The sequence below is a fragment of the Argiope bruennichi genome, chromosome 3, assembly GCF_947563725.1.
Source record: "Argiope bruennichi chromosome 3, qqArgBrue1.1, whole genome shotgun sequence".
Lineage (NCBI taxonomy): Eukaryota > Metazoa > Arthropoda > Arachnida > Araneae > Araneidae > Argiope > Argiope bruennichi.
The window spans coordinates 33,390,262-33,404,569 of record NC_079153.1 but is presented as its reverse complement, the minus strand read 5'-3'; the positions used below and the strand labels follow the sequence as shown (position 1 = coordinate 33,404,569).

Below are 14,308 nucleotides of genomic sequence, written 5' to 3'. Positions count from 1 at the left end.
GTATTTGCCATTGAAAATTTACGATTTTGAGGCATATTCTACTCTGTAAATAACATAAAAATAGATGGCCTTCTACTTGGTGCACTAAATAGCAAAGGTATTATTATCAAATGGTCATCAAGTAACAAGTGCAACAACAGTGTGCCATATGAGGAGTGTTTGTTAGCAATTCAAGTATTCGTCAGATTTAAATTATTATTTTTATAAAGCATTACTTGTCTATGTGTTTTTAAGTCAAATAGAATAATTGCAAATTTTAACGATGTTGCGAGCGATATATCGTGGTGCAGATATTCCAAGCTCCACCCTCTATAGAGCTGGTATTATTGTTTTATTTGTTTTTTTTTTATTTTCTTTTAGATTTTATCTCAAGTGTAATTCTTATATAAATATTAGATATTAGAATTATTCAATGCATGCGATTCTTTTGTACTTCCAGATATGTTTACATTTATGTTATTTTTAAAGTTCTGGTTTATAGAATTTTGAAATAACTTACTGAAATTTTAATTTACTACATAACAAAGTGAATAGTTTTAATCGATAATTTTCTGAGTTTGAATTAAATCTAAATGCAGGTTTTAGGTTTTTAAAGTCTTTCTAATTTTTATATGTATTCCAATTGATTCAAAAGTAGAAATGTATAAGACGCATATATTTACAATATAAACTTTAATTTGTCCAAATGACTTGTTGAAAAATATGCGGAGGACTTATTCATATTTATAGAACGATTTCGATAAAGAATAAAAAAAATTGGCAACAGTTTATTATTTGATATGAGATATATCGTCTGCTACTTTTAAATTTATTATTCTGCTAAAATATTGCATATAAAGAAGATTGTGGATTAAAAGATACATTTTTTTTTAGTTTTTCCGAAAAGAAATATTCCAATTTTATAATTTGAAAACGTCGTGAAATACATGGTTTTAAAATGTTTATGTGTAAAACATGCAATAATATTAAACAGAAAGAGAAAAAAACCCAGTTAATTATTACTTCTTTATGGAAAGAAGACTACAAATGAGTATCCGAAAAAAGTAAGTGCTATTTCAAATATTTAAATAAAATCGCTAATTATTAAAAAAAATCCGCCGATGGATAAATTTATATGTTGTAGATATAATAAGTTGAACGAGCGTATAAGGAAACAATATTCATCTACTTTTGTTGAGTTATATGACCCTGTATGAAAACTATTCAACGGGATATAAATGGAAATAATTGTGAGCCTTGATGAAGCATGGGTTTAACTAATAAAAATAGTCAATTTACAATAAAAAACAAAGTGAAAGAATGTACAAATTTGTCTCTGTTAATGCAAAGAATGTCTCAGTAAAGGATTTATGATTTTCGCAGGGTTCTCCTAAAATGGCAAACTAAAAGTAAGAAAAATAGAAACAAATCTTTGTTATCACTTCAACGTACAACAAGAGAACGTTTTACAACTGATATTTATAGAAAAAATTCTTCATTCTCGTGACTTTTAAAAAGTGAAACTATATTAGGGATTCAAATAATGCTTAGAAAAATACCACTGTATTTCTTGGGAAAAAATGAAGCATATTGCCTTTTGAACATATTTCTGGGAAGTTTCCTGAAGTTCTTTGTAGATTGTTTTATTTTACTACTATTTTTTTTAATTCAGAATGATTATATTTCAAATATTTCCTTTAATACTAAAGATTGATTTATTTCCATACGAAACGCTAAATATAACTTTTTAAAATCGAAAATGGTTATTAAAACCATGAATATTGACAAAAAAGATGTCTTGATGGATTTCATTTTTAATTACAGATTTGTGGAATTAAAATGAATTATCAAACTGAGATAACATTTAATTAAAGCCTTTTTAGAGAGTAAGAAATGATAATATAGAGTTTTAAAAGAATATGCAGTCAATTTTGTGTTGCAAAAATAATTAATTATATATAATAGAGCAAAAAAAAAATAATCTAAAAACTGTCTATTTATTGTGTGTTATTAATCGGCTATTTTTATGCATTTTCTTAAATTTACTGTGATAACGTTTATGGATTAGGGAATTAGAAATTGGCTTAAAATAGTATTATTTCCATTTTCTTATATTAATAATTTTTAGTACAAGTTGAATGTCCGACTCACAACGAAATTTAGATTATTTATTTGAGATATTTCGTTTTATTTCAATGATAACAGGCATTTAAGATTCTATGTCGTTTTACAAAACAATAAGAACAAATTGAATTTAAAAGAATTCAAAATTATATTTTTAATAATTTAGTCTGCAAGAAAAAATTGTATTTTTTATAGATGAATGTTGATAGTAAATTCAAAAGATTCGGAGACACTGCTATCATTGAGAGAAATGGGGCAGTATTTTTAGAATATATATTTCTGTTCTGAACGTAGAAACTAAGTCGGAGCAAAATTGTAAAAGCGTGAGGGGTGGTGACAACGATATTAAAAAACAATATTAGTATTGAATCTTTATGGATTTTATAAGAAAGAAAATTTCGATTCTTTGAGTTGTACTTTACGAATACATAATTCTTTGAGTTGTAATTTACGTATTCATAATTCTTTGAGTTGTAATTTACGAATATATAATTCTTTGAGTGGTAATTTACGTATTCATAATTCTTTGAGTTGTAATTTACGTATTCATAATTCTTTGAGTTGTAATTTACGAATACATAATCGCCTTCAACTGAATGCCTACAAAGTGCAAATTGTGCAAGCTTCTTTGAGTTGTAATTTACGAATACGTAATCGGTTTGTGCGTAATATTTTTTATTCGAAAGTTATGAGGTGCGGAAACCCCGACAATAATTAATGAACACCCTGTATATATATATATATATATATATATATATATATATATATATATATAATTTACATTTCAGTATTCTAATAAAATAGTATTTTTGGAAATATTGTATTTTTTATTTAAAATTAATAGCTTAGAATTATAAATCTTTAATTGATCTGTCACGAAGCAGTTTTCTTTAACATAAGAATACTTTTGAGTATTGCGTATGAGTGTTTAAAGAATCGATTTAGTGACATCTGATTTTTACTGGAATCAGCTGCTGATACCATATATGGGAATCGAGAAGAAGGAAATAGGATATTTCTCAGTTTTTTTCCCTTCGGATTTCTTTCGCAGTGGATTTATGAAACACAATAAAAACTACAGAAATAACACAAGCAATCGAATACTGTCAAAAAGTCTCATAACTCGGATAGGAGAATATATAGAGTGCTCTGTCAATGTACCAACAAATTCCGAAAATTTGTTACCATATATTAAGAGAAATAAATATTTTAATCAAACATAGTATCGGAAAGCACGTTAAGAGGATAAAAATTGCGAAACATGCACGCGGGCTTCCATGTCAAGGTAGAACAATAAAGGGTGCAGTAATAGCTACAAAAAGATTTATTTGATTAATTATTTCAAGAGTTGTTCAAATGGCGACCGTTGACGTGATTGACAGTCTACAACGGCTTGAAAACGATTTCCAGACGCCCTCGAAGGTACCAAGTATTTTTTTATGTCTGCCGTGGGGAGGGGGGGGGTGACAATCGCGCTATGAGATTCCTTATTTGTATCGGTAGACGTCGTTTAAACGAGTGACAGAAAATAAACCCGCATAGATTAAGACCCGAGAACGTGTTATAGATTAAGATTAAGATCCGCATACTTCTCCCTCATCTAATCTACCACCTTGGATATGCACCAACGGGGTGATTTCGCACCTCGTGGGAAAAATGTACAAAGGCATCATCATGCATGAATTATAAGCCTCAATTCACTGCGACCGGTGCATTTTGCAACAATTCCAGGAAAACTTGCTGCAGAAAGACAAGATAAGTTGCTCATTCATGCGTTCGGGCAGCAAGTGCGGGTCTAAAAAATAATCATAGAGGATTCTTGTCCATTCGCTAACATTAAACTTCTGTTGAAATTCCCATGGTACACTGAGATTGGGAATATCCATTGACCACATATGTGCACTATGTGTATTGAAAATACCTTCTTGATTCAGAATCTGCATGCTGTTTTTTCGATTTTCATGCTCTCAATTTGGTTTGAACCACCACGTTCCATTGCAATTTTTATACCTCTTGATGCCTACTAACAAATTACTGAGTTTTCAGAATCGTTAACAGAACATCCTATAAGAATCTGTTTGTTTGGTATTTCTCTCGGAATAACATATCTGTTAATTTTATTTATGCACATATAAACGAGAATTAAAAGCGACTTTGACACCTCCTTCAGTGCTTTCATTGGTACATTTTTTCGGAGCTCGAGAGTCATTGCTTCTAAAAAAGTTTTTCATCAAATCAAAAAGCCACATGGAGTGAAATAATAGACTGGTTGTTATACGTACTGAAATGTAATGTTTTGACTAGTAATTTACAACAGGAGGAACTTGTAAACCTTAACTGTATCCAAGAACTGTCCTTCAAATACACGAAAAATTTTGAATATCTATAATTACAAGTTACGTGTGCGCGGTATGCTAATTATAACTTGATGAAACATATTTTTATTAAGTAGATTAGATAGTATATAAGTAGTTAGTTTACCAAGTAGTTTAGATGATACTCTTCATTTATATTGTAAAAGATTGGATATTACACTTACATTTGGAAAGGAATTTTAAAATTATGGGTGTTAATTAACCGGTATTGTAATAGACGAAGATGTAATGTATCTCTATTAAATGAGCACGTTTTTAGTTTTTAAGAAACAGGAAGAAAATTATATGGGAACTCAAGTGAAATTGATTAAGCACTTTTACTAGTAGCATTTTCCAATTTTTTGAAGTATAATGAAAAAAAAAAAAAAAAAAAAAATTCTGTCCCCACAAAATGTGCAAAATATTAAGAAATTGGATGCAAGAATTGTTTGATGCAAAATTGTGAAAAAGTGCACGAAACCGCTAACGGCAAAATAAAGCTGTAATAAGTCGCAGAAAAAGATTATCAAGTTGCATTCATGATGAAAATGTCCAACGCTTTGTGAAATTAGATGCAATAATCTTTTTTTTTTATGCAGATTGTAGGAATTCAAATTTTAAAACTTCTTCTAACTATCATTTTTTTATCTCTTAAACAAAGTTTTAATTAAAACTCATGTTGATTCTTACATTGGAATAATGGTATAATTATAATCGTAATAATCAAATTTTCAGAGCTTTTCTATTCCGTACTGATAGCAAAAAGTAAAACAAAAAGAATTGAGAGAGGCTTAAAATTCACTTGTAGAGAAACATTGATGTTATTATGATCTAGAATTGTATAGCATAAGATATGCGGGCAGGTTAAAGGGAATATAAATACATAAATGTTATGCACAAATCGGGACTGAAGACATTCAAATGTAATCTTTTCCAAAGCAATGAAGTATTTACATCACATTACCATTCTGATGCATATTATTTGCATATGGGAATAGTAAGTAATTTCTAGGTCGTTATATTTTTATTCTGCAATGATTTCAGAGACACTTTAAACTTTAAACCAAAGAAAATACTCCTTGATCAGAAACAGTTCTGAAATAAAATGCGATAAAAATAACTCATTCTTAACTTTACAGCAGTCACAGAAAAGCAGTCATAGAAAGTACTAAATGTCTTTATAAAAAGGCGTTTGGTACTCTCATGTATATTACAAATTAGGCAACTAAGTATTAAATGCTGCAGAGAAAATTTCGGAAACTTCGTTTCGGCCTGACTTAAAATTATGCCTGTTTACAAAAGCGGAATTGTTTGGGGTGATTTTTCGCCAAATGTAATCTTGGTGATTTTTTTTTATTGCAACCCTAAGAAGCATTTGTTGCCATATCTTGTACTATTTAAAATGGTGGCTTCTGGAGAATTTTTGGAAAATTGACACAATTTTGTTGTACTTGGCGAGAAACTGGACTGTAATCTTTAGATTCTATGAGCTCCAACTTTTCTTTGTAACCGTTACTTTGTTATATTCTTTTTTCAAAAGCAATCACATAGTAATTTTGATAAAATTGTCCTTTTATTGATGCGTTACATGCGTTCAGTCGCTTAGAAACAGCGTTTCTAAAACACAAATTCGATTTTTAGATATCAGTTGCTAAATGCCAGAGACTAATCACCAAAAAATTTGCCATAGATTCAAGGAAAATACTAAATTCATGCCATGCTATTTCGTAACTACTGTTCGCTAATGATCAAGGCATCCGAATCTTTGCTTAAAACTCACACTTTAATGCGGGCTGGAAGGGATAATAAATTTTTAAAGAAAGTACGAGAAAATTTTGGAGAGACTACTTTCACTGTTTCTTTCCAGAAAAGACTCACAATTTTGACTCTGGCATACCCTTAAAAACCTCATTGTAATTTTGTGTGTGTATGTGTGTGTGTGTTTGAGAGAGATAAAAACAAAATTATCGGTAAGAGCGATAAAATCATAATTTAACGATTGATAAAGTATCCGTGAGTAGTTGTTATTTAGTAAACCGCCAGACTGATTTTTATTTCTCATAAATGACTCAAAACAAGAAAAAATACACGTGTTATGATATTTTCATGAAAATGATCCTATTCTGTTGTAACTTAATCTAGAATAAAAAATAAACTCAATAATATGAGAGGCCTTCAATATTTCTGAAAACCCTCATCTTGCGCGCGCGCGCGTGTGTGTGTATGCATGCAGATTTTCGACTCTTTCTTTACAAGGACAAGAACTTTTCAAATATGTTTTGGGGAGTCATAGAAAATCTCTTGATCTCCAGAATTTCAGACCATGCCTTCTAACCAGAGTAGGATTAAAGAATTTTTAGAGAATATGTATCGATATAGAACTATTTATCGTAGTATAAACTTTTAATTATGTTATTTTCGTTTTCATTTCGAATAATTAATATACGAATATCTTGGATACGATTTTCGGTAATCAATGCATACCATATCCATTTTGTAATCACAGTACCATGTCAGTACCACATACATTTGATGTAACAGACGAATAGGCAATAACTTTTTTTTTATTATTAAGCAACAAATTCTTTATGAAAGAATATATATGTTGATACATCCCAATATTGTTTCCCTAAGCTGACGAATCTGTCAGTCACCTTTATTTATTGATATTATCAGGGCCGGCCTTTTACCAGTACGACTAATTGCCTCCCCCTCCCCCACGTTTGGCTTCTGAATGCAGTTTACTCTCGCTTGTCAGTATTTTCTTCAATAAAATTGGTAAGAACTAATTTATCTCCAACACATTTAAATTCAGATTTTTTTTTAATTTAAAAAAATAAGAGTAAAGATTTCTTTTATAAATGATCCCGAATTCATTGAAATATATAGCGACAATACACCTTTTAGAGATGTATAAAATTTTTATTTATTTTTCGTACACTGACATCTGTGACTTTACGTTAAAATGTTAAAATATCTATCTGGTATATGAATTCATTTTAAGCATATATTTTGGTTGTTTTCTAGTTTTTCAGAGAAGTATGGAAATCTGGAAAAAAAGAGTTTTATATTTTCATGATTCCACAGACTTTTTGCAAACCTGCTTTGAAATGGGTTCGATTAAAAATGGTTCCAAATGAGCACACTTCAACTATTGCATATATTATATTATTTGCAAGTTAAATAGGCTGTTTCTTACATTTTTTCCAAACATTCTCAACACATGCTGAGCTGTTCTTGTTACAATTCTATACGTAAATTCTCAATTAATATCAATTCTGACTATCAATATTTATACCTCACTTTAAAAAAATCCTTTTTTATTTTCTTTGTATAGCATATTTTTATAAATTTTATTTGTTTTTGTAGTTTGGCATCGATTTTTCCACTTCACTACATAAAGAAATTTTACAAATTTCGAGAGTGCCTTTTTCTTTCTTTATTAAAACTCTTAGCAAAGAAACGTCACTTTCACAAAAATTAAACTCTTATTGTTCTTTTTCTTATGAAAAAAACCCAGATATTCGGCTTTAATTATCATAATTCTAATGCGGAGATGCGAGGTTCTTGTTGGATAACCCTAACTTAGAAATTCCCCGTTTCTATAAAAAAAACAAGTCAAAAAGCCATAAAAAATTTTTAATGACCGTAGAATTATTTGTTTATGCTTCTTTTTTAAAATTCTTTAGACTTTTGACATGGAAACCAAATTGCTGAAAACGTTATTAAAAAATATAATCAATAGATTGACGTAAACTACTCTGACAAGCAACTTTTTGACTAGAATATTTTAAGGCAAAAAAAAAAAAAAAGACCCCGAAAATAATTAAATTATAAAACAAAATTTATTTGAAATAAAAGTTTTGTTTACCTCTAAGAAATTAATAGCGTTTTTTAATCCAATATATTTTTGGCACTCAGATTGTATTTTTATTCTTCACAGCTACGCTAAGCTTATTAAAAAATTTTAGCTGAAAAGAGACAAAAGAATAAATCAAATTGTTTTTCATTAAATTATATAGATCACCAAACTATTTGTAGGAAAATAAACACTGAAGTTACAAAATCATTGAGAAACCAATTAGTTTTTACAAAAGCTTAAGTCCATAAAGCCAAAAGTCGTGATTTTAATTTATCACGGTAATATTCTCGGCAAATAAAAAATTCATTTTATTTTTCTTTACATAACTTATCATTTTTTGCATTTTTGTGATTGAAACAAAAAAGAAAATTAACAACCTTGAAATTTTCTTCATTAACGAATATTTATTTCTATAAAATAAAAAGGAAAGAAACGAAAAGAAAAATAAATATTGGGCTTAATGATTCTTATTATGGTCATTAATCTTTCTACAACCATTTCACTTTGCTAATTATTGAATACAAAAAATAAAATGACATCCATTCGTGCTAGCTCATAACTTGATCTCTTGAACAAAATGTCGTTTATTTGACAGGAACAAACGGATGGTTACTTTTTTTCTTTTTACGATTTCCCTTTCAACGCCACGTGCTGTTTTTTCGGGCAAACACGTGCCGACCGATAGCAAGCTGCCAGCTTGTTTTTCGAAACGAGCCCACATTTTTGGATTTTAGGACAATAATCACCTCTCTTGTTAACAGTCTGCATAGTGGTTCCAAGTGGCTGTTGTGATAAGAATCGATTCAGAAATATATCGATATACGTATCAAGGTTGAAACCAAAAAATAAAGGAAGAAAAAAAAAGAATGCTTTTTTTTTTGTTTTTTGTATAGAATAAACAGTCAGATCGGGCAGAGTTCAGGTATTGATCTTTGAAACATTCTTTTTTGTGTGGAAAGTGAATCAGTTTTGAAAAAAAGAAGCACCTGGAAATACCATTTTCATGGAATAAAAGTTTATTTCATCTATTTTGTAGAACTTTTAAGTGTATGTATGGCAACCGGAGCATCATAATCCAGTTAATTTTTATAATTTATAAAAAATTTAGAAATTATTCAGCTTTCGGATGAGATAAACAAGTTTGAAGAAAACAGCTGTTGATTTGGTAAGTAATATATTACTATATAAGATATATATATACATCATGAAACTAAAATTAAAGAACACTGTGCAGGTTTTTCGCTAATATTTATCAGATTGTGCCAGAAAATGAAAAACTCGCCAAATATGTATTAATGAATAAAGTTACATTACAGATTTGGCAACTTATCGCTTTAAAAATAAAAGTTTGGCGACAGCACTAAATTCCTTAGTTTAACCTATTTCCTTTGTTAAGACCAACAAATTGATCTTAGTTCAAACGTTGAATTTTAGAATCTAAATTATTAGCATTTTATTTAATTGCCCTAAAAAATATGTATTTCGAAACAAAAAGTGTTATTTTGCGAACCCTTTTGGGGTGAAGCGAAACATTCGCCAGAAAATAAAGCATTAATTCAGAATAAATGAAGGCAGATTCTATTTGAATCAATTAATTATTCTGAATAATCGATTAATTGATTATTTAGAAAATTTTATTCAAATAATTTAAGTCACTGTTTTTTATTTTTGTTATTTTCATTTTTAAAGAATCTGCGGAAAAAAAAAAGGCATCTTGAAGATGTTCATGATGTCGGTAATATTTGACGTGCCATCAGTTGTGAAAATAATCCCCATCTTAAGAAAAAATCTTTTATTTAAACAAGTACACTGCTTGTTAAATTTGTATTTGAGATTTACAAATGCTTCAAGTACTTATCTGGTATCGTTTCTTTAATAACATAAGTACAAAGAGGCCATAAAATAACTTTCTCTGTTTGGAAGCACCTGCATTGGAAATAACGAACGGAATGAAATGAAATTTCACTTAATGATTGTGAAAGGTATGGAGAGATTAATACTTCAAAAATAATTTAACGACATAAATCAACAAAAATAAAAAGAGATTTTGACTCTATAGGAATGAAAATGAGTCAATCATTAAAATGGACACACAGAAGATAGATTATGCAAAATTCTATTAATTTCGAATGATAAAAAATACACATACAGAAAAGAAGGGCTGCACAGTATGAAACTAACAGAAAATTTTCTAGAACACTGACTAATAAAAGTGTTATCCTAGAGAACGTCTTGCATGACATTGGGGTACAATAGTTACGAAATTTTAAATTTTGGATTATCCTTGTCTATTACTCTCTGGCATGCTTCTAATAGTGTCCGAAAATCGAATTTCCGTATTTCGAAAGTAATACCACTAGCAGTGCTGGTTCAGAAGTGATCGTTCTCTGACTCAGGTCTAAATTACAATCTATGGATGAGTGAATAAAATGCATGAATGAAGTCCGCCCGTAAAAAGGGTTGTGACGCGTGAGTAGCTAAGACGTGCTCTTGGTCCTAGATGGCGCTACCGAAAAAACAACAGACGCACCCTTGTCTTAAAATCGCTACTTTCGCCAGCGGCTTGTCTATTGTTCGTCAATGGATTCTGAGACGACCACATTTCGACGACTCCATCTCATTAAGGGGTGAGATGCGGAACGATGAATGCATTTCCGGTATTTCCTTTGACCTTGGATTTCCCCTATTAGATACTAGTAAATGTAAACATCTCCACCTTTGATCTTTCCTTTCACCCCTATCTTGGCGGATTAAGCCTATCCTAACGAGGGTTTTACAAGCCGTTGCTGAACAGTATGACAAGTGCCATTAGAAACAACAACGACAACAGAAGTGTTTTTTCTAATCGATTGAAACAAAAATTTGATACAAAACTACAATTGTAGTCACAAAATCTCATACCAAATTTGATAAATTTATGTCATTTCATCTTTGAGTTATCGCTTTCACATGTTTCTAAAAGTACAGACCGACAGACAGTCAACCCGTCGTTGGATTCGACTCAATATTTAATAGGTGCCTACACCATAGATGTTAAATCTGTGCGCCAAATTTTATCTCTTTTGCTCTTTTCGTTTAATAGTTATTAAATTAGTTGTTATTCGAACAGCAGGACGGACTGACTTCCTTTGAACGGATTTTGCTCGGAATTCGATAGAGATCTACAAATTTAGTGTAAAAGTATATCAAATTTCAAATCCGTCTAGCTTAAAGTTTTAAAGTTTTTTTATGGTATCTTTGTTATAGACAGAAAGATGGACATTTTCCAGAATGTGTTTTTCGAACTCAGATAAATCGTAAAAATTCGTGAAAATCTTGAGCTCTAATTTTTTGACGAAGACAATACTTTCTCTATACTATATATGCAATATGAAAGTGGAAAAAAGAAATCTTATAGTAATCAACGCTTACGTCCATGTGAATTTTTTTGTTGTGCTGACCTTTTATGTTTATATGTTTTTTTGGTATTTTCTTTTTCTTTTCCTTATACAATGTACACAAGAAGAAAGTTTTGTAACTGTCAAAGAGTTCGAACTCGAGATTTTGACAAATCTCGCCATTTCAAACATCCCGAGGTCAGAAAGCATATTTTTGTAATATCTGTCTGTGAATACGTTAACTCAAAAACGCTTTTGAGTTAGACAGATGAAAATTTCTATACAGCATTCATACCAAATGAATACGTTTCTATCAAATTTTGAATGAAATTTGTCGGTCCGGCTGTTCGAGTAAAAGTGATAACTGCAAAGCATAAAGAGATAGATAAATAAAATTTGATAAACAAGTTTAGCATCTAACACGTAGATTCTTTAAACATTTTTGAATAAAAAGGATAGATCTCCATTGATCTACAATTTCTCATACATGTAAAGGCGATAGATAATACAGAAACGCAATGAGTTAAATGAATACAATTTTCTATGTCATCTTGTGACTATAATTGTTGTTCTATATCAAGTTTTAGCCGGGAAAAAAGCTTTCAAAATACATATTTGATTTTCGGATACTTGTGTATCAGCTGCATGCCAGTGATTAGTTGCCAAACATATCGATAACGATCGCACAATAGATTAAGAAAGAAGGCCAATTTTACTCCAAAGTCTATATCGTAACTATTGTTTTCCAACGCCATTTTAGGCATTTGCTGCTTTACCCAAGGTTCACAATTTTATGTGAGAGTTTGGGGATAATGCTTTTATTAGAAAGTGTGCAAAAGCGTTTTGGTGAGACATTCTCTGTGCTGTTTTTAAAAATTCCGGCGATAAATTGCCAAAACAATCGCCAGAGATCACACTCTAATAAACACTTTCGTAATTATTCTTCGCCAATAGCATATGGTTAATATTACACCAGTGCGGTTATCAGAAATTATGTCAGAAAATCTTTGTTAGACTACTTCTGGTGGTTAATTATTGCTATTAAATCATTATGGGGTTATTGTTAGTATTTTATTAGGTCTAAGATTGATAAAATACCAATAACTGATAAATGTTCAAACAATGTGATATATTATTTGGATATTAATTGATTGCATTAGAAAGGAAACAGTTAAATTAAATGTCAATAACTGATAATGTTCAAATAATGTGATATATATTTTTGAACATTTACAAATTATAGTTCAAATAATAGATTGGCAAGGAAAGTGTTGAATTCTATGTCAATAAATGATAATGTTAAAAAAATATGACATATTCTTTGAACATTTATTGATTAGATTGGCAAGGGAATTGTTAAATTAAATGTCAATAATTAATAATGTTCAAATAATGTGATATATTATTTGAGCATCTGTAGATTACAGTTCAAATAATAAACTGAAAGGAAACGTCAAACGTTTGCTCAAAACTATAATTGAACGAACAAATAAAAATATATTTTAAATAAAGCTGTTTTGATGCTTATTTTAACGAAGATATGAAAAACAAATATGACCAGGCGTTCCTGATAGTCCCAATTTTCCATCCTTTCTACGGGATCGAAAAAATATTTGGACATGCCCTAAATCTGAGTTAAATGTCCAGGATTTATATAGAAAAAACATTGAGTTTTTTTCATGTATGAATAAGCATCTGGACTAGATTTAATTTTAAAAAGTCAAATTCTCGAAACTTTTCCTTCCTCTCTTTTACTTTATGTAGAACCTGATCATTCTCTTGATTTTCATTCTTTGATTCTGCGCGCAAAATATGAGTACCCAAATAAGAAATATGTAGACGAATCAGTTTGTAATAAAAGTGATATATACAGTAACAAATTATTTTACTTTATTTCATTAGTTCTGTCTTCCTTTAACTCTTTCATTCAATTATAAAATATTTCATCTATTTAGAAAAATTATTAGTCATTTAAACTTTGTCCCATTCCATATATCCGCAATTCTCATGTCAAATTTAATATTCCGAGTTGTATCAGGGCCATATTATTTGATGAGCTAACTAGACTACAGCCCATGTGCGCCATTGACCCAACAACATCTAAAAATGTACCATATTGGTTTTGTCTGGCTCAGATATCGTCCTCGTCATCTGACCGTGGTTCAAAATTACGAGGTCCGTCTCGAAATAGCCCTAGTGTTGCTTTACAAAGGGACGTTAATATAATTAAACTTGAGGCAGCGTTCTTAAGAATTATTTCTGCTCTAATAAATTCCATCAAATGAAATAGACATCCATTAATTTACAAGGTAGATAATTTTATAGGGCCGCTAGCTCCCAAATTCCTAGTTTCACTTCTAATGGAGCTTCAAATTGTTAATTATAAGACTGACATGGCTTGCATGCTTGGTTTCTAGAGTATTCTATTTGCAATTCAGCTAACCTGTTTGGTTTTTGGTTTACTTCATATAGATTCAAACATATTTAAATGATGATGATCATTCCTCGGCTACAATTGCAAAACTTGAAAATTCTTAACGTAGGATGTATTAACTTCACGTCTTTATTACATGCTGCATGCCATTATCGCAGTCTTTCACTGACAAATAAAT

At 30.0% G+C, this 14,308-nt stretch overlaps 1 protein-coding gene across 4 annotated transcripts in view; it reads left to right on the top strand.

The window, feature by feature from the left end:
• LOC129964245 (carnitine O-palmitoyltransferase 1, liver isoform-like) overlaps positions 1-14,308 on the top strand; it is a 113,595-nt gene that overhangs the window by 60,156 nt on the left and 39,131 nt on the right. Inside the window, exon 1 of one of the 4 annotated variants that reach the window (XM_056078980.1) lies at positions 171-320. The exons of 2 other annotated variants lie outside the window; for them this stretch is intronic. In XM_056078980.1, coding sequence (XP_055934955.1) covers positions 263-320 — 58 coding nt within the window. In that variant the 5' untranslated portion in view covers positions 171-262. Of the gene's footprint in view, positions 1-170; positions 321-9,312; positions 9,485-14,308 lie in introns of those variants that run through there. One more of the 4 variants, XM_056078983.1, reaches the window with a different exon arrangement.